At 43.4% G+C, this 26,189-nt stretch overlaps 1 protein-coding gene across 5 annotated transcripts in view; it reads left to right on the top strand.

Annotated features, from left to right (window-relative positions):
- Positions 1-26,189, top strand: part of znf148 (zinc finger protein 148) — a 60,175-nt gene that overhangs the window by 22,903 nt on the left and 11,083 nt on the right. For 4 of the 5 annotated variants that reach the window (XM_033023683.1, XM_033023681.1, XM_033023680.1 and 1 more), the window contains 4 exons: positions 11,369-11,715; positions 16,106-16,252; positions 17,078-17,201; positions 25,500-25,583. In XM_033023683.1, the coding sequence (XP_032879574.1) occupies positions 11,395-11,715; positions 16,106-16,252; positions 17,078-17,201; positions 25,500-25,583 (676 nt within the window). In that variant the 5' untranslated portion in view covers positions 11,369-11,394. The remainder of the gene's footprint in view (positions 1-11,368; positions 11,716-16,105; positions 16,253-17,077; positions 17,202-25,499; positions 25,584-26,189) is intronic. The other variant, XM_033023682.1, reaches the window with a different exon arrangement.

Here is a 26,189-nt window from a genome sequence, read left to right as displayed (position 1 = left end):
CCATAGATGCTGCCTCACCCGCTGAGTTTCTCCAGCATTTTTGTCTACCTTCGATTTTCCCGCATCTGCAGTTCCTTCTTAAACACCGGGAGATCAGGTAAGTTAAGACAGACTGAGCGGAGGTGTTCAGTGAAACGATCGCCGAGCCTGCGCTTGGTGTCGCCGATGTAGAGAAGTTGACACCTGTAACAGCAATACAGTAGATGAGGTTGAAGGAGGTGCAAGTGAACCTCTACCTCACCTGGAAAAACTGTTTGGGTCCTTGGATGGAGTGAAGGGGGGAGGTAAAGGGACAGGTGTTGCATCTCCTGCGGTTGCAGGGGAAAGTACCTGGGGAGGGGGTGGTTTGGGTGGGAAGGGAGGAGTTGACCAGGGAGTTTCGGAGGGACCTGTCTCTGCGGAAAGCAGAAAGGGGTGAAGATGGGAAGATGTGGCCAGTAGTGAGATCCTGTTGGAGGTGGCGAAAATGTCGGAGGATTGTATGCTGTGTGCGACGGCTGATGGGTTGGAAGGTGAGGACAAGTGGGACTCTGTCCTTGTTATGAATGGGGGGAGGGAGAGTAAGAGCGGAGCTGTGGGATATCGAGGAGAACCAAGTGGGAGCCTCATCTATAATGGAAGAGGGGAACCCCCGTTTCTTAAAGAACGAGGACATCTCCGATGCCCTGGTACGGAACACCTTATCCTGGGCGCAGATGCGGCGTAGACGGAGGTATTGGGAGTAGGGGATAGAGTCTTTACAGGAAGCAGGGTGAGAAGAAGTGTAGTCAAGACAGCTATGGGAGTCAGTAGGTTTGTAGTAGATGTCTGTCAATAATTTGTTTCCAGTGATGTGTCAGGATAGCTATGGGAGTCAAATATGAGTAGGTTATAGTCTGGTTAACCCTGGAGCTCACATACTGGGGAGCATGGTGGGAAAAATGGCCAAGAATGTAGTCAGAATGGCTAAAGCTGACATTCTGCTGTAAAGCAGGTTTCTTTATCTCTTGGGGGGAGGATAGTCCTCCACAGTTCTGGCTAGGTTCTTATCTGTTGCCATCTTGAGGTTACAGCTGCTCTTTGTTATTGTGTTCAGCAGGCAAGTCTGTCAAAGGTTAACCAACACCTGTTTTTGGAAGGGGACCCCATTTAGCAATTGCATCAAAAACTCCCTGTAGGGATCTTGACATTTATGGTATCTACATGTTAGATATATAGTGGGAGAGTGAAAATAACAGGAAACGTAAGATTAAAGTGAATTCTGGGGAAAGACAAAGATGAAAGTTTACAGAGACATTGATTAATGTTGGTTTATTCTAACTCCACAAGTAACCATTGAAAAAGCTACTTTCTTAACTACTAAACCAGGTTCGCTTCTTAATAAACAGACACCACACAAACTGTTTGGTAGACCAGTTCAAAACTTTACTTAACATCGGCCGATGGAAGGGAGCGAGAATTCCAGTCAAGTGACCATTACAGACACTTGACTGTCCTCCGTTCACCTCTCTGAACAACAGAATTACATTGCCTTAAATAGGGTTTTTTTGTCCCCTTAGCACATTTCAGACATTAGTCATGGTCAGAGGTACAGGAAAAGGTTTCCACAGAATGCATCACATCAAAGGCCTTTTGTTTACATAGTACAAGATAACATTGGCCATTTGGTTTACGACATTTTATCTTTCTACTTCCCTGCTTTCTACTTTCTACTTCCCTGAAACATTGGCTATTTGGATAAGGCCATTTTATCTTCACAGAGATCACCCTAGCTCTGTCATTTGGTCCCTCATAAACATTGGCCATTTGGTTTATGGCATCTTACTTCAAAGATGTGACTAGCTGTTTCTTTCTCTGTCACTTCCTCACTTGGGAGACAATGTTATAGGATTTATTATCCCACACACCCGAAACCTGAGGCAAGCCTAATTTGAGACTAAATATAAGCTGTAAGCTAGCCCAGAAGCCAATTTAATATCTTCTTATATTTTAACTAAAATTCAGCTTCATCATTCCATCCTTTTATCAAATTTTTGATAACAACTACAGTCCTTGCTGAGTACATACGAAAGACCATAAGCATCTCATCAGACAAATTAATAGTACACTAGTAACACAATCATTTCATAGTGGACAATCGTTCCACAAGTCCCTATAACATTTTAAATGGCCACCAACCTCCCCCGGACGTGACACAAATATACTACCATAGGACAGGAAAAGGATCATAAAAATTGCTCAGCCTTTATTCGGCTTCGCTTGGAATTCCCCGTGTGCTGGTGTAACTGGTTCATGCTTCTCTTGTGTGGCACTGCATTTGCAACATAACAATGCCTGTCACAAATATACTGTTTCCTAAAAATACACCAGTGCCTTGGTTGTGGCAAAAACAGGTAGATTTAACTGGCCTTTGCAGACCTCTTACTGTCTGTAGTCAGGGTATCTTTGCTGCGCTTGTCATGTTTGACTTCAATCTTGTTTAAAAGGAGGTGTGTACCATCCTTTAAATGTGGGTTAGTCCACAAGCTTGCCAGTCTGAAGAAAGTTCAGTCCATGTGGGCTGGGCCACCCCAGAATACAGGGAGCATCAATAGCCCATCGTCCTTGTTTCCACAAACTGTTCACAGTCAATCAAATGTATCCAGCGACGATGATCTTCAATCTTTACAGCAGTTCATGTTGTTAGCAACACTTGGTTGTTCTTTTCAACACAGTCTCAATTCTTCTTGTCCCAGCACCATCATCGTATAGCTTTTATGGCTTCCAGCAAAGCTCCTCCATCCTGAGAATGTAGATCTGGCAAGACATGGGTTAATTGCCGTCCATACATAATTAGTTAATTGCCCAGGGCCTGTAAGTGGCTTCCCCCCACTCTCCAGGGGGTGGACACAGCAGCTTTTCCTGTATCAATAAAAAGTTGTGAATCTTGTTCCCAGCTGAGTTTCTCCAGCACTTTTGTCTTCCTTTGATCTCTCAGCATCTCCAGTTCCTTCCTAACACTTCCCTTTGAATTTATTCTTTAATTCGATAATATCCGAAGAGGCTCTCTCCACCTAAATATTAAATTCTCCAAATATGTTCTCTTCCCCAATCTACTTTATCTTTTACCAAACAGTAATCTTGCTTCATTTGCATTTTAAAAGACAACCTCTGTTATCATCTCAAAACAATCTTTCCCAAAAGAACTCACTCAGAATCAGTAATCAATAATACATTTTCTTTTTCTCTGTAATTTTGACATTTCCAATCTCATTTAACACTTTAATCGGGATGAGTCTTTTTTTAAAAACTTGGTTCAAAAGACTTATAATCAACCAACACATTTTATCATTCGAGTATAGCTCCGCCCCCATTCATGCCTGTTTCTTAACGGAGCACACCATAAACTGTCTGTTCCATTTGCATTTTAAAGGACAAACTTCTTAAAGCGACACACAACTTTGCTCATTGCTTCGAATTTCACACATTCCACATACAAAAAACATTGCTTTACAATCAGTACATATACAAAAACATTGTTTTACCAGCAGTATATAATATTTCATCTTCAAAGACGTCTCTTTGTAATTTACTTTCCCTTTTTCTGACAAGACTTCTGTTTACCAAAATCCTGGTTACCTAACCCTAATTGGGCATTGATCCAGATCATGATTAGTCAGACTCCCCGTGACTTTTCAGTCTCCCTAGCTCTTTCCTCGTTTCTCCATCAAATTTCCCTTCATCCCCAATTTTTTTATAACACAGTTGCCTGTCAGAAAAAGGATTTACCTCCGGGGTAATTTTGTTTTGCAATCCCCATTGACTCTTTCCACCATCCCAGATGCCTGTGGGTGGTGTACACAGTGAAATTGCTGTCGAATATTAAAATGTGCACATTTTTCCTTATTAATAGTGGCAATAAAATGAAGACCATTGTCTGAACTTATGGCAGTAGGTAGGCCAAACCTGGGATTACAACAATGTTACTGTAGTTTCAGCAGTATTATTAGTGGTTGGTAGAGCTTCACTCCACCTGCTAAATAAATCTAAAATCACTAAGCAATATTTATAACACTGGGCCCTTGGTATTTCAATAAAATCAATCTGTATGCATTCAAACGGTCGTGATGGCATTGGCGTCACCCCTGAGGGTATATTTGAATTAGTTTGCCTGGATTACTTTGTTGGCAAATTTTACATTCAGAGGCCTGCCACCACGTTTCCTTTGTTATCCTATCATTCCCTCCTTACCAGCATGGGTAAGACGAGTAAAAATGTATCGAATACACCAACTTGTCCAAGCGGGGTGTGCTGAATCAATGGCACAGCCCTCTTGTTTCCATAGTTATTATTATATATGAGAGGCGTCCCTCTGTAATGTACATACCTCCTTCATGTTTGGCAGGACCGTTCTATTTGCTAGCATCTGTTTACGTGCTGTCACTACGCATTTGGATGTACAGGCTGCATTGTTTGGATACACTATCAGCAACTTATTGCCTTTTGCTATAGGGTCCCCAGCACCAGTGTGTGCAGTACATTTAACAATGACCAGCTGTTCTGGTAACATCAATGCCTCAAGCAAATTACGTACAGAAAGACATTCCCGTGCTCCCAATCCTGGGGAGCTTTGTAAGGTCAGAACTTCGAGGTATATGGATATTACTGACGGAACTGTCCCAGGTAAAGATGCCATTGCTACTGGTAGGACATAGGGAGGTGGACATCTCCCAAGATTATCTAACTCCTCATCTTCATTACCAAATAGGGTCGTCGTGCCAGACATGAAGTCTCCTCCAGAGGATTTACCAGTACTGGGTTTATTTTTTACTAACCATCACCTGTTTCTCACCTCCTGTCTGTCTTTTAATTATTTCCTCTTGTTCCTCTGCCCACTGGCATTCTAGTTGCAATACGTTCCATCCTTTCCGAGTTCTATCCTTGTTTCTTAACTCTATCCCCTTCTGACATGCAACATCCATCCAACTTGAAACTCTATACTCTCCTCATGCTTCTTCACTGCGTCTGCGTCCCATGTTTTAATTCCTTTCTTCCATTTCTTTCCTGTCTTCCTTTCCCATATAAATGTCTCTACATTCCATGTTCCCCCTACTGGCCAGGCTTCATCCCCTAACCGTTTGGTCAACTTGTAACTTAACATTCTAAATTTCTTATTATACTTAGGATTCAAATAACACATATGTTGGACTGTTATCCAGAGCATTCCCCATAGATGGATAGAAAGAGAGAGAAAAAGAAAAAGAAAACAGACTTCTTAATTCCGAATCGTTCCAAATATATCAACCAGGCCGACTCGCTACTCGAGACCCCAGTTTCTCAATTTGGCTGACTTTTTAATCCCGAATTGTTCCAAATATATCAACCAGGCCGACTCGCTACTCAAGACCCCAGTTTCTCAATTTGGCTGACTTTTTAACTCTTTAATATACGACCCAAGTGTCTCAACGAAGCCGACTCGCTAACCGAGACCCCCGTTTCTCAACCTGGCAGACGTCTTATCCCTTAAAATAAGCCCCAAGTGTCTCAACGAAGCAGACCCGCTATCTGGGACCCCCGTTTCTCAACCTGGCAGACTTCTTAACTCTTTAATATACAACGCCACTTATTTCTCAATCCGACAACTCTTCGGATGTCTCAATAAGCCAGACGCACACCTCAACCCCCGTATCTCAACCCGACAAATCACGGATGTCTCAACGAGGCCGATGAGCCCTTAGTAGAGAGAGATAAAAAAAGAAAACAAAGAGAGATAGACAGAGAGAGAGAGAAAGAGAAACTGCTCAAGTCCTTCTTAAAAATACATACACAATTCTGTCTTAAAAATACATACACAATTCTGTCTTAAAAATACATACACAATCCCTTCTTAAAAAAAAAACATATAAAGCCCAACTGGTCTTACCTTTGTCTGTTTCTAAGAACCTCGGCAGGGAACCAATTCAATGTCTGATGAAGGATCACAGATGTTCCCGGGAGTTTCTAGGGAGTCGGTCTGACAAGGGGGCCGATAGAGCTCAGTTATCTCCCTTCCAATCCCGGCAACCTCTGCAACCTCTTGCACAGTCAGCCGTTGATGTGGTCCCAGCGAGGCCTGCATAACTACGCCAATGAAAAAGCTACTTTCTTAACTACTAAACCAGGTTCGCTTCTTAATAAACAGACACCACACAAACTGTTTGGTAGACCAGTTCAAAACTTTACTTAACATCGGCCGATGGAAGGGAGCGAGAATTCCAGTCAAGTGACCATTACAGACACTTGACTGTCCTCCGTTCACCTCTCTGAACAACAGAATTACATTGCCTTAAATAGGGTTTTTTTGTCCCCTTAGCACATTTCAGACATTAGTCATGGTCAGAGGTACAGGAAAAGGTTTCCACAGAATGCATCACATCAAAGGCCTTTTGTTTACATAGTACAAGATAACATTGGCCATTTGGTTTACGACATTTTATCTTTCTACTTCCCTGCTTTCTACTTTCTACTTCCCTGAAACATTGGCTATTTGGATAAGGCCATTTTATCTTCACAGAGATCACCCTAGCTCTGTCATTTGGTCCCTCATAAACATTGGCCATTTGGTTTATGGCATCTTACTTCAAAGATGTGACTAGCTGTTTCTTTCTCTGTCACTTCCTCACTTGGGAGACAATGTTATAGGATTTATTATCCCACACACCCGAAACCTGAGGCAAGCCTAATTTGAGACTAAATATAAGCTGTAAGCTAGCCCAGAAGCCAATTTAATATCTTCTTATATTTTAACTAAAATTCAGCTTCATCACCATTGTGTCATGAACGTATACAAATCTTGCAGTTACTTTAGCTTGTTAAAGCAGCTTGAGCTTGCTCACACTTGCATTGCAAAGGCCTTTATTAAACCGACTAGTTCGATAGAATCACCACTGATCTATGAGTTTTGTTTTGTTTGTCTGTGCCTATCTGAGTAAAGTATACACAATAATACACAATACAATTTATTTGTCACTTGAACCTCATAGAGGCTCAAATGAAATGTTGTTTCTGCAGTCATACACACATGGAAAAAAAAAGACCCAAGACACAACACAATTTACACAGACATCCATCACAGCGCATCTCCTCCTCGCTGTGATGGAAGGCAAAAAAACATATCTCTCCCCTGCACTCCCCATTCCCCTCCCGATGTCAGAGTCAAAGCCCCCGGCGGGCGATGACAATTGTTCCGCGGCCATTAAAGCCACGCCGGGCGATGCAAGGCCACGCTCCGGGTCTTGTTGTTGGAGCCCCCGTGGGCTCTAGCAAAGTCCCGCAGCCGTTGAAGCCGCGCCGGGCGGTGATGTAAAGCCCCGCTCCAGGTCATCCTCGACCCCGCGACTCGGGCGGGTGAAGTTGCCGTTGCAGAAGCCTCGAAAAGCGGTCTCCCACCAGGGACCCGCGGGCTCCCGATATTACTGTCTGCCAGACCTGCGGTTGGAGCCTCCGAATCTCCGGGGGTCGAGTCACAGCAGCGCGCCACCACAGCTCCACCCGCTCCGGACTCGGCCAGCTCCATGATGCTGAGTAGCTGCGCAGCTCCGTGACTGGAGCCCCAGGACGTTCCTGCTGGAGGCCGCTCCACGTTAGAGCCCCAACGACAACGGAGACCCGACAGGGAAAAGGCCAGGCTCTCCGTGCAGGGGAAAGATTTTAAAAGTTTACCCCCCCCCCGACACAGACACACACGCACGCACACACACACCACCCCCCCCCCATCCATAAATTTATCAAAACCACATTAAAACGGGACAGAAAATAAAATAAAAGACAAACGGACTGCAGAGGCCGCTGATATAGGCTACGAGTGAAGTTCAAATTTCCATTCTACCATCAACACTTTCAGATCCTGAGTTCACCAATGTGTTTATTCAGCCCTGAGATGGGCAGTGGAAAGTTGTTTGTTAGTTAGTTTTCATTTATGTTCCTGTGGATGTCTAAGCCCAGTGTGTGTAAAACATACGTACCATCTTAATCTTGTTACTTGTGTTTAGTTGCAAGCTGGAATTTTGCCTGTGACAGTAAAAACTAAAATAATACAGTTGGCATGCTCCCTTGTCCATGACAACTCTATAATGCACTGGTTCACTGCTGGTCGCAGATGAAAATCATGAGATCCTAACAGTAATGTCCGTGCTGTGTGATATAAGTGTGTGCTGTGGTCACATAAGTGAGTTTGAGTCATGGGCATAGCTCGATAAGCACAGAAACAGGCCCTTCAGCCCAACTAGTCCACACTGACCATCAACCACCCATTTATGCGAGTCATAGAGCACGATAGCAGGCCCTTCGGCCCAACTCGTCCACGACGACCAAATGTTCCATTATGCTAGTCCCATTTTCCTGTGTTTTGCCCATATCCCTCAATCTTTGCTATCCAGGTACCTGTCCAAGAGCCTCTTAATTGCTGCTATAATATCTGCCTTAACTCCTAAGGGCGCAGAGAAGATTTACCACCCTCTGAGTGAAAATGCTGCCGGTTAGGTTCATATTAAATTCAGCCATTCTCATCTTGAACCTATATCCTCTGATTTTTGATTCCCCTATGCTGGGTAAAAGACTGCATCACCCTATCTATTTCCCTCATAATTTCATACACCTATGTAAGATCACCCCTCAGTCTCCTGTGCTCCAGGGAATAAAGTCTTAGCCTTCCCATCCTCTCCCAAAAGTTCAACCTCTCCTGGCAACATCCTCGTAAATCTTCTCTGCGCTCTTTTCAGATTAATGACATCCTTCCTTTAGCAGGGTGACTAAAAGGACACAGTACTCTAACTGCGACCTCACCAACATCTTGTATACCTGTAACCTAACATCCCAACTTTATACTCAATATCCTGACTGACTGAGGCCAATGTACCTTAAAAGCCTTTTTTATCTACCTGTGATACCACTTTCAGGGAACGTACTCATAGATCCCTCTGCTCTACAACACTTCCCAGGGTTCTACCATTCACTGTGAAGGTCCTGTCCTGGTTTAACGTCCCAAAATGCAACTTTTCACACTTATCTGCTTTAAACTCGATTAACTTTTCCTCAGCTGATCAAAATCCTGTTGTAATTTTTGATAACCATCATCGCTATCTACAATGCCACCTACACTTTAGTGTCATCTGCAAACATACTAATCATGCCTTGTATATTCTCATCCAAATTGTTGATATAAACCACAAACAGCAATGGGCCCAGACTGATACGTGAAACAAACCACCATTTACACGCCTCCAGTGTGACAACTCATCTTCCATCATCACCCTCTGCTTTTTTCCATGAAGCCAATTCTGTATCCAGGAATCTTCCTGGATCCCCTACGATCCTATACTAGTTCATCATTAATTCCATTGCCTTTGGTGTTGTGTTGCTCTTGAACTTCTAATGCCAATGTAAAGTATGAAATAGTGATTTGGAGTTTCCCCACCAATGCAACCCACTACTGAGATATGCCCCGGTGGCCATCTGCTCCTCGTAGCGCAAGACATTCATTTAGGTACAAGTAGAACAAAGGCCTTGAATGTCTAATGAAGGATTGCGACCTGAAACGTCACCTATCCATGTTCTCCAGTGATGCTGCCTGACCAGCTGAGTTACTCTTGCACTTTGTGTCCTTTTGTGCAAACCAGCATCTGCAGTTACTTGTGTCTACGTCTTTAATGTTGATCCCTTGTGCCAAGTTTACCTGTTACAATATGTTTCATTTGCCAAAATGAGTGAATATGTTTATATGATGCTCTTTAGCTAATACAGCACCTTGGTTTGCTAGAGGAAATCGGACACTGAGCAGAATTAAGTTAGGGAAAATGATCAACATGGATGCATAAGTTGCATTTGTAGGAGCTGAACGAGATAGAACAAGACGTAAGCTAAAGAAACAGTAATCTTGCAGTGCAAGACTTTATCCTTTTCTAGAATTTACTTTTTTTATTGCAAGTATTGCTACTCTTATCATGCATGCATATGAACAAGTCAGTTTCCACTCAACAAACCTGAAACTGCAGCGAAGTAATTGACATATAGGCTTTGGTTGTTCATGATCTTCTACCATTTACTGGTAGCGTGCAAGAGCAAAGTTTGAGCAATAGCTGTGAACAAGATGCAGTTCTCGTGTTAGTTTTATTCTCCGTCTAGCTCCCACTCGTGATCCAACTTTGTAATTTAAAGATACATGATTTCCACCAGCATTAAGAAGTTCATAGGAATAATATCCAATAGTTGAGAAAATCTTCCTGTCTGGCATCACTGAAGTCCATGCACTGGATTAATGACTGTTGCTATAATTTGATAATGCCATTTGTTAAAATGGTGGCAGTTCCACCTGTGTGGAATATTAATGAAGACAATGAATGTAACATGAGAATTGTAGAATGGGGGGGGGTGCCATCAAATGAGATACAGGTGTGGACATTTTTACTGTGTGGGTAGATATACATATCTTTGGCAGGTTCTGTCACGTATGAGGATAGTAGGTGTTGACACAAGCAACTGGACGATAATTACAGTAGGGGGCCACTGGAGATTGACTGTACAAAAGGATTTCAGAAGAGTTTAGGAAAACGGACAACTCAACAGGTTGAGACTAATGCCCCAAAAAAGCAAAACACTTTACATTGTTTCAGCCCACTGCCTGCATTTGCAGAAGGTATAGCAGAGCCAGTGTGTGACCATGAAGCCACACCAGACAATGTTCAGCATAGTTATCCAGTAAGATGCAAACCTTTGCCTGTGAGTCTGATGGCTGCAATGCTAGTGCATGCATATGGAGTAACTATGGACTTTTGAAACTGCATTTGGGGCAGGGTGCAGTTGGCAGTGGTGTTTGTGGAAATAAATAAAATAACACACAGGAACAGGAGCAATAAATGTTCAGAGGCACATTAGCTCATAGAACGTTTTTTTTCTATGACTTTTAGAGAGTAAAAAAATTATACAGCTTGGAAACCGACCTTCTGTGCCAACTCATCCATGCTAACTCAGGTTGTCGTTCTGGGCTGGTCATATTTTCCCCCTATCCCTCTTGACCGTTCCTATCCATGCACCTGTCCAGACATCTTCTTGAAATGTAGTTATTGTATGTAACCTTACGACTTCCTTTCACAACTCGTTCCATATACCTGCTGCCCTCTGGATGAAATTGAATGAATTGCATAGTATCATTAGACACATTGGTGCCAAGTGATTTTTATTTTTAAATGGGATGGTTTTCATGCATTCTTGAAATACAGGAGAGAATTGCTCCAGTGCAACTATGCATGTTGTAGTTTCGTGAAATATGACCAGTTATTACATTGTGGCATGGAGCCGCGAGTTTGGCTGAAGGACCAGTTTCCATGTTCCCCCTGCATTTATTCCAACTGTGTACTCTGTTTTCTTTTTCCAGAATTAACAAAACAATTCCACTGAAGAATGAATCTTGAAGACAAACTCAATCGAATCTTTCTTAAATGCAGCAGTATAAATGAAATGCAGTCTTCCAGACCGCAGGTTGTGGTGGGCAGCATTTCTGGTCAGTCTTCTGTACATATTGAAGCACAGGAAACCGTGTTAGAAGAGAGGGAGATCTCTCATGAAGAAATTCTCCAAGAAACTGTTTTACAGCAAAGTGCCCTCCCACAGGAAGAACTAATTTCACACGATGAGCTAATGATCCACGAAGAGACAGTGAAAAATGATGATGAACACGATGGCCATGAAAGGCTCCCTCAGGAGTTAACGTATGAGCTAAATGTGAGTAGGCAGTGCCATTTGGCTTAATTGATCTATTTTCATACAAGCAGGTGGATAATTATGCCACTTAACCAAACTGCATTCTTGCAGTGGGAGTCAAGACTTCACCGTTGGTTTTGTCTTATTCTGCTAGGCAGAATATTGGCCAGCCTGTTCCAGTCATTGAAACCAAGCACCAAGAGTTACGGTATTTCCTCCCACCGCAGGTGGGGCGTCTCCTGCAGAACTGTAAAAAGTCTAAAGTTCGTGTTAAATCCTGACGTTTGTGTATTTAAGACAAAAATATAATTATTTTTGTTATATTGTTATATTAAATACTGTAATTTGACCAGAGATTTTGGTACCGCCTGCATGATACAGACTGATTTTTTTCATGGTTTTTAACAATGTTTTTGCAATGGTACTGGATTGGAAGCAAAGTACCAGGGCACGTTAACATATGGCATCGTGTGTATTAGCGTCACTACCCAGTGAGTGGATGCTTACCAGAGGATCCTTTCTATAGAAAGTGATTAGAATCTACAAGGAAAGTTGGTGTTTTTTATTTATCTTGGGTCACATACAGCTTTAATTTGAACCGTCCTGTTTGGATTTTGCCGATTGGCTATCAGGGCCTGTGAAAGATTCCTGATCTCTCGTGGAGAAAGTGATACTTCAGGGATGGGGTGAAATGGGCAGTTTAATGGATGATTGTGTGTTGTACCCTTTTGTTAGTAAATGACTGGTTGTGTTTGCATTTGGTACAATTTAACAAAATTATTTACAACATGCAACTGACTTCCTTTTATTTAAGTACTGATGCTTTCTCAGGTATTATCTGTATAATTTTCTGCATTAAATAAATATTTAGTGGTTGTGATTTAAGTGGGTGGCACAACGGTAGAGTTGCTGCTTTACAGCGCCGGAAACCTAGGTTCGATCCCAACAATGGGTGCTATCTGCACAGAGTTTGCACGTTCTCCCTGTGAACGAGTGGGATTTCCCCAGATGCTCCGGTTTCCTCCTACACTCCAAAGACATGCAGGTTTGTAGGTTAATTGGCTTTGGCATAATTGTCCCTAGTGTGTTGGATAGTGCTAGTGTACAGGTGATCGCTGATTGGCGTGGACGATGGGCCGAGGGACCTGTTTCCATGCTGTATCTCCAAAATTAAACAAAAGCTAAGCACTGTTAGCTGTAGCCAGTTTGGTCCTACATTGAGATCATTGTGTGGTTTTAGGATTAAATTCAAGAATAAATTAGTGTGCCACCAAATCCGAAGTATAACGTGCTCTCCGCAAGCGGCAGTGAAAGCGAAGCTGGAGTGCTGCCGTTTCCTTTCCATTTAAACGGGTGGAATTGGAACAACATCCCAACTCTTGTAGAGATCCCTGGATGGAGTGTGTTCAATTCTGGGCATCGGACTTCCAAGAAGGATGCACAGGGTTTGGTGGGGTGTGCTGTGCAATATTATCAGTGTTTTTCAGGGATAAAGAGTTACATTTAAGGAGAAATTTAGGAAGCACATTGCACAAAAACTGTTAGTGGCACAGAACTGTTGAGGATGTATCAACTACCAACATAAGTCAAAAGTGGCTGTAATTAGAGGTTTACAGGTCTGAAACAGGCTTTTGCAATAGAGTGGAGAGACAGTGGAAGGAATTTTATAATTAGCCCAATGCAGTTCAGTGAACTTGGAAGTGATGGGAGAGTGAAAGGGTCAGGTTATGAGCAGTTTGTGTTAGATTAACAATACATAGCTGTGCAGGAAAGCATTGGAAGAGCTGTAGATGGAGTTAATGAGACTTCAGGCAGTATAATCACACTAGCCATTTTCTTCACCCAACATGGATCATTATGTGTGTGCTAGCATCCACAGAGTGTCTCCAATAGCACCTAGAAATTGTTGAACTAAACTGAGAACTAATAAGTGAGAGGGTACTATTGACTTCCTTGAATAAGAAACCATTAAAAACCTTTGCTTGGATGAGTTACAACAATCCACTGTAGATTGGCTATTAAAAGATAAAGTGCACACCAAAACTTTGGGTAATCTTCAATGGAGCCCTTGATGAACAGTCGTGGGAGAGCCATTCCGTAAATGTTTCTTCTACGAGATAAATTTCAAACAAAAATGCCTCTGAAGGTAACCAGCCAGCTTTTGTTGGTTGAACTGTTTCATTCTCCATTTAAGTGGTAGCAAAATCAGAATTTACGCACTTATTGATGTGTGCCTCAATACACTTGCTGCGTTCTGCGTTTGCACCAGGGTATTGCTTTTCAGAACGTGTGCCATGATGCAGAATGCCTTGATTTCAATGACTTGGCGTCATAGAGTGATCCAGTGTGGAAACAGGCTTTGGCCCAATTTGCCCACGCCAACATGTCAACATGACTTGATTTCTTGATTGTAGAGCAGATCTAAAGCAAAGGGGAGGCCATATTTCTGACAATCTAATTTGTTTAATGCATTTAATTTAATGCATTTGATTTTTAACTTTTAACTAAAGTTCTTGCCTGTCTCGGTTGCAGTGAAATGACCTACAGCCAAAGCTCTGCCTGGTGGTTTACAGGCTGATGAGGCTCTGGGTGATTTGAGATAGGATTTCTGAGTACACTAGAAGTCAGTGATCAGACATTTGCTGCTGGAGCCAAGGTTACTCCAGGTCGCAAGTTATGGCAATGCATCCAAGCCTGGAAGACTGGGTGGTGTGCCTTGGTCAAGATATTTGGTTCAGCATGTTTATGAATGAATGCTGCCATTGTGAAATTTGATATAGAAATTGGCATTTCTCCCAAGCATAACTGCTAGCAAAATCAGTATTCCCACACAAAGGCGAAAGTCCCAAGCTGGTTTTAGCTGACTGCACTCATAATCAGTTCATAATCATAATCAAAAATGTTCCCAATGTTGGGCGAGTCTTAGAATAAAGGGGAGGCCATTTAAGACTGAGGTGAGAAAAAATATTTTCACCCAGAGAGTTGTGAATTTGTGGAATTCCCTGACAAAGAGGGCAGTGGAGGCCAAATCACTGGATGGATTTAAGAGAGAGTTAGATCGAGCTCTAAGGGCGAGTGGAATCAAGGGATATAGCAGGCACGAGTTATTGATTGGGGACGATCAGCCATGATCACAATGAATGGCGGTGCTGGCCCGAATGGCCTCCTCCTGCACCTATTTTCTATGTTTCTATAATCAGAATTTATTAGCCAAGTATGTTTTGCAACATATACGAGGAATTTGGTTTGCAATACAGTCATACCAAAAAAGCAACAAGACACACAACTACATAAAAAATTAACATAGACATCCACCACAGCGGCTCCTCCCCATTCCCCATTGTGATGGAAGGCAATAAAGTCTCATCTTCTTTCCTCCTTTTCTCCCGTGGTTGGGGGAGTTGAACCATCCGCAGTCGGGGCGATTGAAGCTCTCACGTCGGGGCGGTCGAAGCTCCTGCGGCTTGGAGCTCCCGAAATTAGTCTCCAAACAGGGACTGCGATCTCCACAATGTTAAAGTCCGCAGACTCCCGTGGTTGGAACTCCGAGGTCGATCCCTGGCAAAGGGATCGCCAGCTCATGATGTTAAGTCCGCAGGCTCCCATGGTTGGAGCGCCCGAGGTCCCAGCAAGAAGCAGCCAGCACCACGATTTTAGGCCGTAGTGCAGACAGAGATACAACACGGAAAAAGTCACATCTCAGTCGAGGAAAGAGATTTTTTTAAATTCCCCCACCCCCCACAGAATACAAAACTAAAGATAAACTAAAACATACATTTTACAACAAACTAAAAACACAAGAAGGAAAAGGATGAGACAGACTGTTGGCGAGGCAGCCATCATATGGTGCCCTCTGGTGGTGAACTATTGCAGTGCCAAGGGAATCTGCTCAAACGATTCTGAATGGAGTAAAATATAAGGTGAGCTGACCAGTGTTAGAAATCAACGTTACCGAACTTATCAGTCAATATCTGTCAAATATTGTACTTGGAATCAGATTGTTAACTCTTTCCTTGAACTAATATTGTAACGATTCCTGGACAGTTTTGATAAGGTGATTTATACCATTTATTATCAATTCAAGTATTTTATCAGCAATGGACCAGGTTTGCGGTACTGTGATATGTTAAGTATTGTGCCTTGCTATGTGAGTCAAAAGCTAACACGGTGTATAGTTGCTTGAAGCATGATTCTGGGGTAATGGCAAGGATGTGGAACAGAAGTCGAGATCAGTTCAGTGCAACCTGGCAGCCCAGCATAGTGTTTCAGTTCTTCCCATCCACTGATTTCTTGCGTTAATGTTCCATTGTTTCTGTAATGAAGTCTATGTTGTAGAACTTGGCATTGCCGCACAGCAGTGTCGCTGGAAAGGTGTGCTGCGTCACCTGGGTTTGAATTTAATTTATTTCAGTACCACTTTGTCGTTGCAAAGGTAAATGTAAAGCAGGAAGTCCAGTACGCTGACGAAGGTGACCAGCTGAGGAAGGATAAAGTGCAACTACAAGAACCTATAGATTTGCAAAAGAAAAAGAAAAGAAAGCAGCGATCTCCTTCCAAGGTAACTAATCCAAATTGTACAGAATTGGGCCTCTGGAGGTCAACTTTCAGACGTGCGAGAAGACGGTGCGTCAGGAACGCAGTGGTTCGTGTGGTAGAATCCAAGTATATGTCTTTGTACAAACTTCCCTGCAGCAGAAAAGGTAGACAGAATGTCAGATGGAGCCTACAAACTATCAAATGATCAAAATAAACAAATGTTGAGAAGGTGAGCAAGTTTAGAGAGGTTATTACCTGAGGAAATAGAACAAGGAACAGATGTAATTGGTCACAGTATCATTGAGGAAGGAAGCTGATAAATGAAACAGGGCTCCTCCTCTTGGCCATCGTGTGAATTGTGCTGAGTGTTGTCACTGTGAATGGGGATTATGAATGGAGATGTGGTTTATTGGGGATTACACTGTGATTGCCACGTGGCTCTGTAAGAGTGAAGGGCTCTGGTTCCTGAGGTTCCTAAATTCAAAAGTAATACATATTCTGTCAGTTTTTGGAAAGAGCTCCAAACAGTTTATTCTAAAGAGTTTGTAAGAATATTCAATGTTGAATATTTATTTGGTAATCTGTAATACTCTGGTTGATAACTCTTAATGATAGAATTTAATCTCTCTTGGGTAACACTTCCATCCAGCACTGGGGTATCCTGGTTTCCATTTGTTTATTGGCGGGATCTCAATGTCATGTGCAAACTTCATCAGTTTTAATTGTGATCACTTATATCTGTAGAATCTGTGTAGAACAGATTTTGGTAAACTATCTGTGGTTAGATTTGAAAGCATTTGGGGAAACATGTCTAATGCAATCTGTTTTTGGAATTGCATTTGTTCAGATTCTAACAATAAATGAAGATGGATCATTAGGACTTAAATGCCTGAAATCTCATATCTGTGAGCACTGCAATGCTGCTTTCCGTACCAACTATCATTTACAAAGGCATGTCTTCATTCATACAGGTATGGGTGGTCTTGTGTGCTAAACCATTCATGAACTCCACTTTGATATTCTATCAATGCCTGCAACTTTTAAAATAAATATATTGTATCATTAAAGATGCGGCGGGTTAACAGTATCTAGCACATGAAACCCATAATATTAATAAATTTATGATTAATTGAATTCCTATTTTTTTGTTTTTTTGCTATTGCTTCCTAAAGTATGACTCATTGCAACTAAATTTTTTATTTAATGTTTGTTTTATTGTATGCTTCTGAACTGCTTGAATTCTCACCCTAACATCCATGCATAATGGACCAAAACTTGCTGGGGAAAATTCCGGGTATCCCATGGAGTTGCCACTGAGTTCAGCCTCCTGATGAATAAGGGAGACCGGAATTTGCTGGTTGCTCTTCATCCGCGATTTTCCCATCGACACATACAATACAATACAATACCTTTTATTTGTCATTTGAACCTCACATGAGGTTCAAACGAAATTTGGTTTCTGCAGCCATACAAGAAAAGAACCAAGACACACACAAACACAATTCACATAAACATCCATCACAGTAAGTCTCCTCCTCACTGTGATGGAAGGCAAAGTCTTGTCTCTCCCCTGCTCTCCATTCTTCTCCCGAAGTCGAGGTCAAAGCCCCCGGCGGGCGCTAGCAAGTCCGCGGCCACTCAAAGCCACGCCGGGCGATGTAAGGCCCTGCCCCGGTTCTTGGTGTTGGAGCCCCCGGCGGGCGCTAGCAAGTCTGCGGCAAATTAAAGCCGAGCCGGGCGTTGTAAGGCCCCCCTCCAGGTCACTCTCAACCCCGCAATTCGGGCGGGAGAAGTCGCCGTTGCCGGTGCCCTGCAAAGCAGTCTCCCACCGGGGACCCGCGAGCTCCCGGTGTCACCATCCACCGGAGTCGGGTCGCAGCAGCGCGCCACCGCAGCTCTCCACGCTCCGAAGCTGGCCAGCTCCACGGAGGTAGGTCCACAGCTCCGCAGCTCCACAGCTCCACGGAGGTAGGTCCGCAGCTCCACTGCTCCACAGCTCCACAGGCTCCGTGACTTGAGCCTCCAGGTCGTTCAGGTTGGAGGCCGCTCCACGGCGCTAGGCCCCAACGGCAACGGAGATCCGACAGGGAAAAGGTCGGGTCTCCATGCAGGGAAGAGATTTAAAAGTTTCTCCCACCCACCCCCCACCCCCCACACATACACATTTAAAAACCCGCTACAAACTAAACTCTCGACAGGACAAAACAATAAAAAAAAATACACAGACAGACTGCAGAGGCCGCAGCGACATAAAGCTGAAGTAACTCAGCGGGACAGGCAGCATCTCTGGAGATGTTTCAGCCAACCAGTTTCGACCTGGATTTTCATCCAGAGATGCTGCCTGACCCGCTGAGTTACTCTAGCTTTTTATGTCTATCTTTGGTTTAAACCAGCATCTGCAGTTCCTTCTAACACACTTTCCCAGTTGCATTTGAATCTGAACTCATTGGGTCCATCAGTGGAATACACATTTGTTTACATTGAGGAAAATGCACATTATATCTACACTTCATTTTTCTGACAAGGATCTGGGTGCAAGGAACTAGGACAATGTCCATTCTAGCCCATCCAAGTAATAGCTTAGCATGTGTACGAGGAATTTTGTGCTCTACCCATACCCTGTATCCAGCTTTAATCTAATAGGCACTAATACAAAATAAGACAGCTTGTAGATCAATGGTGAGTCTATCGAACAAGTCGGTTTATTGAAGGCCTTAACAGTGTGAACCAGGAAAAGTTCTGGGAAAACCCAAAGTGTTTCAAAGATTCCAGTACCTACAGCACTTCTATATTCTCATGACACAATGGTTACTTGTAGATTTGAAATAAATCATCATTGATCAATGTCTCTGTAACCTTTCATCTTTGTCTTTCCCCAGAGTTAACTTTAACTTTCCTGTTGTTTTGAAAATCTCTCCCCCATATACCGTGCATTCAGAAAGTACTCGGACCCCATCACTTTTTCCACATTTTGTTACGTTACAGCCTTATTTTAAAATGGATTAAATTCATTGTTTTTATCATCAATCTCCACACAATACCCCAGAATGAAGAAGCGGAAACTGGTGTTCAGAAATCTTTGCAAAGTAATTAAAAATAAATAACTGAAATATCACATTTACATAAGTATTCAGACCCTTTGATATGACACTCAAAATTGAGCTCAGGTTCATCCTGTTTTCATTGATTATCCTTGAGATGTTTCTACAACTTGATTGGATTCCACGAGTGGTAAATTAAATTGATTGGACATGATTTAGAAAGGTACACACATGTTTATATAAGGTCCCACATTTGACTGCATGTCAGAAACCATGCCATGATGACGAAGGAATTGTCCGCAGACCTCCGAGACAGTATTGTGTCAAGACACAGATCTGGGGAAGGGTATAAAACAATTTCTGCAGCATTGCAGGTCCTGAAGAGCACAGTGGCCTCCGTCATTCTTAAATTGAAGAACTTTGGAACCGCCAGGACTCTTCATAGAGCTGGCCTCCTGACCAAACGGAGCAATCTTGGTCTTGGTCAGAGTTCCTCTGTGGAGATGGGAGAACCTTCCAGAAGGACAAATATACCTGCAGCACTCCACCAGTCAGGCCTTTATGGTAGAGTGGCCAGACGGAAGCCACCCCTCAGTAAAAGGCACATGACAGCCCGCTTGGAGTTTGCCAAAAGGCACCTAAATTCTCTGGTCTGGTGAAACCAAGATTGAACTCTTTGGCCTGAATGCCAAGAGTCATGTCTGGAGGAAACCAGGCACTGCTCATCACCTGGCCAATACCGTACTTACAGTGAAGCATGGTGGTTGCAGCATCATGCTGTGGGGATGTTTTTCAGCGGCAGGAACTGGGAGACTAGTTAGGATCGAGGGAAAGATGAACGGAGCAAAGTACAGAGAGATCATTGATGAAAACCTGCTTCAGAGCGTTCTGGACCTCAGACTTGGGCGGAGGTTCACCTTCCAACAGGACAATGACCCTAAGCACACAGCCAAGACAACGCAGGAGTGGCTTCGTGACAAGTCTGTGAATGGGGTGGGAGATTGCAACCTTCACGTGGTCCATCCTGTTTCGACGAATGCAATCAACCAGGCATGCACAAACAAGATCAAACAGAACAAGTTGTCTTACAACTTTAGGCTGTGCTCGCCATATGCAAGAAGAAGCCTGTGAATGTCCTTGAGTGGCCCAGCCAGAGCCTGGACTTGAACCCCGATCGAACATATCTGGAGGGACCTGAAAATAGCTGTGCATCGACGCTCCCCATCCAACCTGACAGAGCTTGAGAGGATCTGCAGAGAAGAATGGGAGAAATTACCCAAATGCAGGTGTGCCATGCTTGTAGCATCATACCCAAGAAGACTTGAGGGTGTAATCGCTGCTAAAGATACCTCAACAAAGTACTGAGTAAAGGGTCTGAATACTTATGTATATGTGATATTTCAGTTATTTCTTTTTAATTACTTTGCAAAAATTTCTAAACACCTGTTTTCACTTTTTTATTATGGGGTATTGTGTGTAGATTGATGATTTAAAAAAAAAGATTTTAATCCATTTTGGAATAAGGCTGTAATGTAACAAAATGTGGAAAACGTGAAGGGGTCTGAATACTTTCTGAATGCACTGTATCTAACAAACAGATACCAGACAGTGCCCTCCATAATGTTATGGACAAAGACCCATCATTTATTTATTTGCCTCTGTACTCCACAATTTGAGATTTGTAATAGAAAAAATCACGTATTTAAAGTGCACATTGTCAGATTTTAAAAAAGGCAAATTTTCTACATTTTGGTTTTACCATGTAGAAATTACAGCAGTGTTTATACATAGTCCCTCCATTTCAGGACACATTAATGTTTGGGACGCGGCAATGTCATGTGAATTAAAGTAGTCATGTTTAGTATTTTGTTGCATATCCTTTGCATGCAATGACTGCTTGAAGAGGCCCATGGTAACTCTGGAGGAGCTGCAGAGATCCACAGCTCAGGTGGGAGAATCTGTCCACAGGACAACTATTAGTCGTGCACTCCACAAATCGGGCCTTTATGGAAGAGTGGCAAGAAGAAAGCCATTGTTGAAAAAAAGCCATAAGAAGTCCCGTTTTCAGTTTGCCACAAGCCAGGTGGGGGACACAGCAAACATGTGGAGGAAGGTGCTCTGGTCAGATGAGACCAGAATTGAAGTTTTTGGCCTAAATGCAAAACGCTATGTGTGGCGGAAAACTAACTGCACATCACCCTGAACACACCATGTCCACTGTGAAACGTGGTGGCAGCATCATGCTGTGGGGATGCTTTTCTTCAGCAGGGACAGGGAAGCTGGTCAGAGTTGATGGGAAGATGGATGGAGCCAAATACATGGCAATCTTGGAAGAAAACATGTTAGAGTCTGCAAAAGACTTGAGACTGGGGCGGAGGTTCACCTTCCTGCAGGACAACAACCCTAAACATACAGCCAGAGCTACAATGGAATGGTTTAGATTAAAGCATATTCATGTGTTAGAATGGCCCAGTCCAGACCTAAATCCAATTGAGAATCTGGCAAGACTTAAAAATTGCTGTTCACAGACGCTCTCCATCCAATCTGACTGAACTTGAGCTATTTTGCAAAGAAGAATGGGCAAAAATTTCAGTCTCTATATGTGCAAAGCTGGTAGAGACATACCCCAAAAGACTTGCAGCTGTAATTGCAGCGAAAGGTGGTTCTACAAAGTATTGACTCAGGGGGGCTGAATACTTTTGCACGCCACACTTTTCAGTTTTTTATCACATAAAATCCCAATAAAATACATTTACGTTTGTGGTTGTAACGTGACAAAATGTGGAAAAGTTCAAGGGGTATGAAAACTTTTGCAAGCCACTGTATAAATTAATCTTAGTCTCATCTGTCCACAAGACCTTTTTCCAGAACTGTGGTTGCTCTTTTAAGTACTTCTTGGCAAACTGGCCATCCTATTTTTGCAGCTAACCAGTGGTTTGCATCTTGCAGTGTAGCCTCTGTATTTCGGTTCATTAAGTCTTCTGCGGACAGTGGTCATTGACAAATCCACACCTGAAGAATGTTTCTGATCTGTTGGACAGGTGTTTGGGGATTTTTCTTTATTATAGAGAGAATTCTTCTGTCATCAGCTGTGGAGGTCTTCCTTGGCCTGCCAGTCCCTTTGCGATTAGTAAGCTCACCAGTGCTCTCTTTCTGTTTAATAATGTTCCAAACTGTTGATTTTGGTGAACCTGTTTGGCTGATGTCTCTAACAGTTTTATTCGTGTTTCTCACTCATAATGGCTTATTTGACTTTCATTGGCACAACTTTGGTCCTCAAGTTGATAAACAGCAATAAAAGTTTCCAAAGGTGATGGAAAGACTGGAGGAAAGACTAGGTGCTGAGAGCTCTCTTATACCTGCATTAAGGAGGCATTTAAACACACCTGAGCAATTACAAACACCTGTGAAGACATGTGTCCCAAACATTATGGTGCCCTGAAATGGAGGGACTATGTATAAACACAGTTTTAATTTCTACATGGTGAAACCAAAATGCATAAAAATACCCTTTAATATAATCTGATAATGTGCACTTTAACCACATGTGATTTTTTTTCTACAGGTGCACAACCTTTTATCCGAAAGCCTTGGGACCAGACACTTTTCGTAATTCAGAATTTGTCGGTCTTCGGAATGGAAATTTTTTAGCGTAGATTTTAATGGCTGGCTCAGTGGTAGAGTGCTCGGCTCATATCCGCAAGGTCGCAAGTTTGCGCCTTGATCCTGGCAGTTACTCGATCGCGAGTTTGAGTCTTCAATGTCGTTTTTTCTTGCAGAATAAATGTTTGTATGAAATACAGTGTAGGAGAAGTGCACTGACTGTGTGGGCAGAACTTTGGAAGTGATTGCCCACCAGTCTAAAAAGCCGCTGTGTCTCCCTGTCCCTGGGATAGCAGGGGGCGATCAAACAGCACAATACCCCCCTCCCCCTCCAACTCCAGAGGAATCCGCTCCCCGATGGGCCGCTACCAAAGATCATAGAGGAGCTCCTCTATGATCTTTGGCCGCTACAGCGACAAGTGGCAGTTCGCCCACAGCCCGAGCTGCGCCCCCTCATCCGCCACCCCAAGAACAAGACGTACCTTGCACACCATCAGCTTCTGCCCCTACGTGTTCCTCTGGAGTTGGAGCGGGGCTGGAGTTGCTGCTGGCTGTGGGTCTCTGGGATCTCCGTGCTTGCAGTGGGCCTGGGGGTCGGTGGGAGCTGTGGACCTACGGACCTACCTCCGTGGAGCTAGCCAGCTTCGGAGCGTGGAGAGTTGCGGGGGCGAGCTGCTGCGACCCGACTGGTGGATGGTGACACCGGGAGCTCGCGGGTCTCCGGTGGGAGACTGCTTTGCGGGGCACCGGCAGCGGCGACTTCTCCCGCCCGAATTACGGGGTTGAGAGCAAAGATCATAGAGGTTGAGAGTGACCTGGAGGGGGTCCTTACAACGCCCGGCGCGGCTGTAAATTGCCGCGGACTTGCTAGCGCCCGCCGGGGGCTCCAACATCAAGACCGGGGCAGGGCCCTACATCTCCCGCCGTGGCTTTGAGTGGCCGCTCCCCGATGGGCCCCTACGACGCCCCGAGCTGCGCCCCGTCATCCGCAACCCAGGTTCCTCTGTAGTTGGAGTGGGGCTGGGCTGGGCTGCTGTTGGCTGTGGGTCTCTGGGATCTCCGTGCTTGCGGTGGTCGGTGTCCAATTGGTCCTGACACGGTCCTGCTGCAATCACCGACGTGAAGACAGTGCAAAGCCCCCGCGCCGGTGCAATAGGGAGGGAAGGGGTCACACACATGGCCGGGAAGCAGAGGGGTGTAGGTGGGGTGATACTGAAGCGAGCGACAATCTGCTGCTGCCTGCCCCGCTGAGTTAAAAAGTTCCCACGCAAGACTCACGAAACACTGTATATCGTGAGTCTACCGTGGGAACTTTTTAACTCAGCGGGCAGGCAGCAGCAGATTGTCAATTATTAACCCTCCCGCGCAATATACCCTCATCTTCTCTTTTATGAATGGGGATTTAGTTCCCCTTTCTTCGAGGACCGACCGGAGGTTCCGCTGTCACCTCTGCAGGCCGCCCTCGGTGAACGTTTTCAAGGACCTTTCTTCAAGGACCGAAAAAATGGCCGCTATTCGGAGGTTTTCGTTATTTGGATCTTCGGATAAAAGGTTGTGCACCTGTATTACAAATCTCAAATTGTGGAGTACAGAAGCAAATAAATAGATGATGAATCTTTGTCCCAAACATTATGGAGGGCACTGTAGATGTCAATATCCCTGTCAGGAGAATTGATGGTGTCTACTTATTAAAAAAAGGCCGTTCGTTAATTTTCGGGAGACTTGCCTGCTAAACGCAGTGACGGAGAACAGCTGTAATCTCAAGGCTGTAACGGATAAGAACCTAGACAGAACTGCAAACAACTATCCCCCCCTCAATAGATAAGGAAGTCCGCTTTTTCAGGAGAGTGTATTAGTTTTAGCTATTCTAATTAAGCGGTGCTGTGAAAGCTAAATACATTGACACATCTATTTATTACCGTCCTAACATTCTATGTTGCCCATTTGTCCCATCATGCTTGCCCAGTATGTGAGCTCTAGGGTTAACCAGATTATAATCAACTCATCTTCATTTTAATTTTCAAAATTCCCGACAACAGCATGTAATAATAAAAAGTAAATCGCCTGTATTTTGGTATGTTTCAAAATTCTATTCCCTTAAGTATTTTAAATTATTAATTTTAAAAGTTGCCTTTATTGGATTTTTAGTCTTTGAACGTTTCTGAATGGCCACTTTTGACATATTGGTGCTAGCTGGCAGGTAGTGTTTTGTGACTGGGTTTGTTTTTTCTCTCTCTTTCTCGTTCTCTGCCACACTATGGCATTTATGAACAAAGGCCCCTGCTGCTTTAGAGCACCTTGTCATTAAGCTCGGGGTCGGCACTTAGTTGCAAATTGATGGAAGGTAAAAGTGGGTCAGCAACAAGTATGTACACTCAGCTCGGGAGGGAAATTTACCCCAAAACATCTGTGAGCTACCCATAAGTAGATTATGTTTTATAGTTGCTAAAATTGTACATGAATCTGTGCAGGTATCTAGGTGTTTAATGCAGGATGTCTTTTACTGTTAGCTATTGTCTGAGTATTTGTACGGTGCCTGGGGTTTATGCAAGATTAAAGATTCTGTTTCCCCCTTTTATGCTCTAATGTATTGCTCATCGATATATTAAATGTTTTATTTTGAAGGTGAAAAGCCGTATCAGTGCACTCAGTGTAGCATGCGTTTTATTCAGAAGTATTTGCTGCAAAGACACGAGAAGATTCATACTGGTAAAAGTTACAATTCTTATTTCTTATTTGTCTATTTTTAAATTTCACATTGCATGACACCTACATTTATTTGGAAAGCCAAGCTTGTAAGCGTGTTTATGAAATAGATGTTGAAGTTAGGAGACGAGACATTTGCAACCTCTGGTTACCATCCCTTCAGTCATTGGAAACAGTATGCTCTTATTTCGCATCACAATCCTCTGTAGCTCCAAATACCACCTTTGCAATCTTCTCCATCATAATCATTTCCTAGCAGAGACAATTGATCCTCGTCTTGTCAGTCCATCTATGTGACTCAAAACCTTCACCATGGAACCCTTTTGGGGCCCTTTCCGAAAACTCTATGGTCTTCATGGTGTATGTGTGCCAGAGTTAGTTCAGTATATTCAGTAACTAGAGCCAACCCATCATTTTATATAGATGCTTGTTGAAGCAGTCTGAGCATTGCCTTGACCTGAGATTAGTCAAAGAACCACTGGCAATTAACTGTGAATGCTGTTGTGTAACTAGCTGAGCTACTGGATAAATGAAAATACCACATATTGGTATGTGTAAAGTTGCATCAGGTATATTCTCCTGAATGTGATCTTATTAATTAGTCATTCA

The sequence above is a fragment of the Amblyraja radiata genome, chromosome 7 (assembly GCF_010909765.2).
Source record: "Amblyraja radiata isolate CabotCenter1 chromosome 7, sAmbRad1.1.pri, whole genome shotgun sequence".
Lineage (NCBI taxonomy): Eukaryota > Metazoa > Chordata > Chondrichthyes > Rajiformes > Rajidae > Amblyraja > Amblyraja radiata.
The sequence above is the reverse complement of the archived record's forward strand: the minus strand, read 5'-3'. Positions and strand labels throughout refer to the sequence as shown.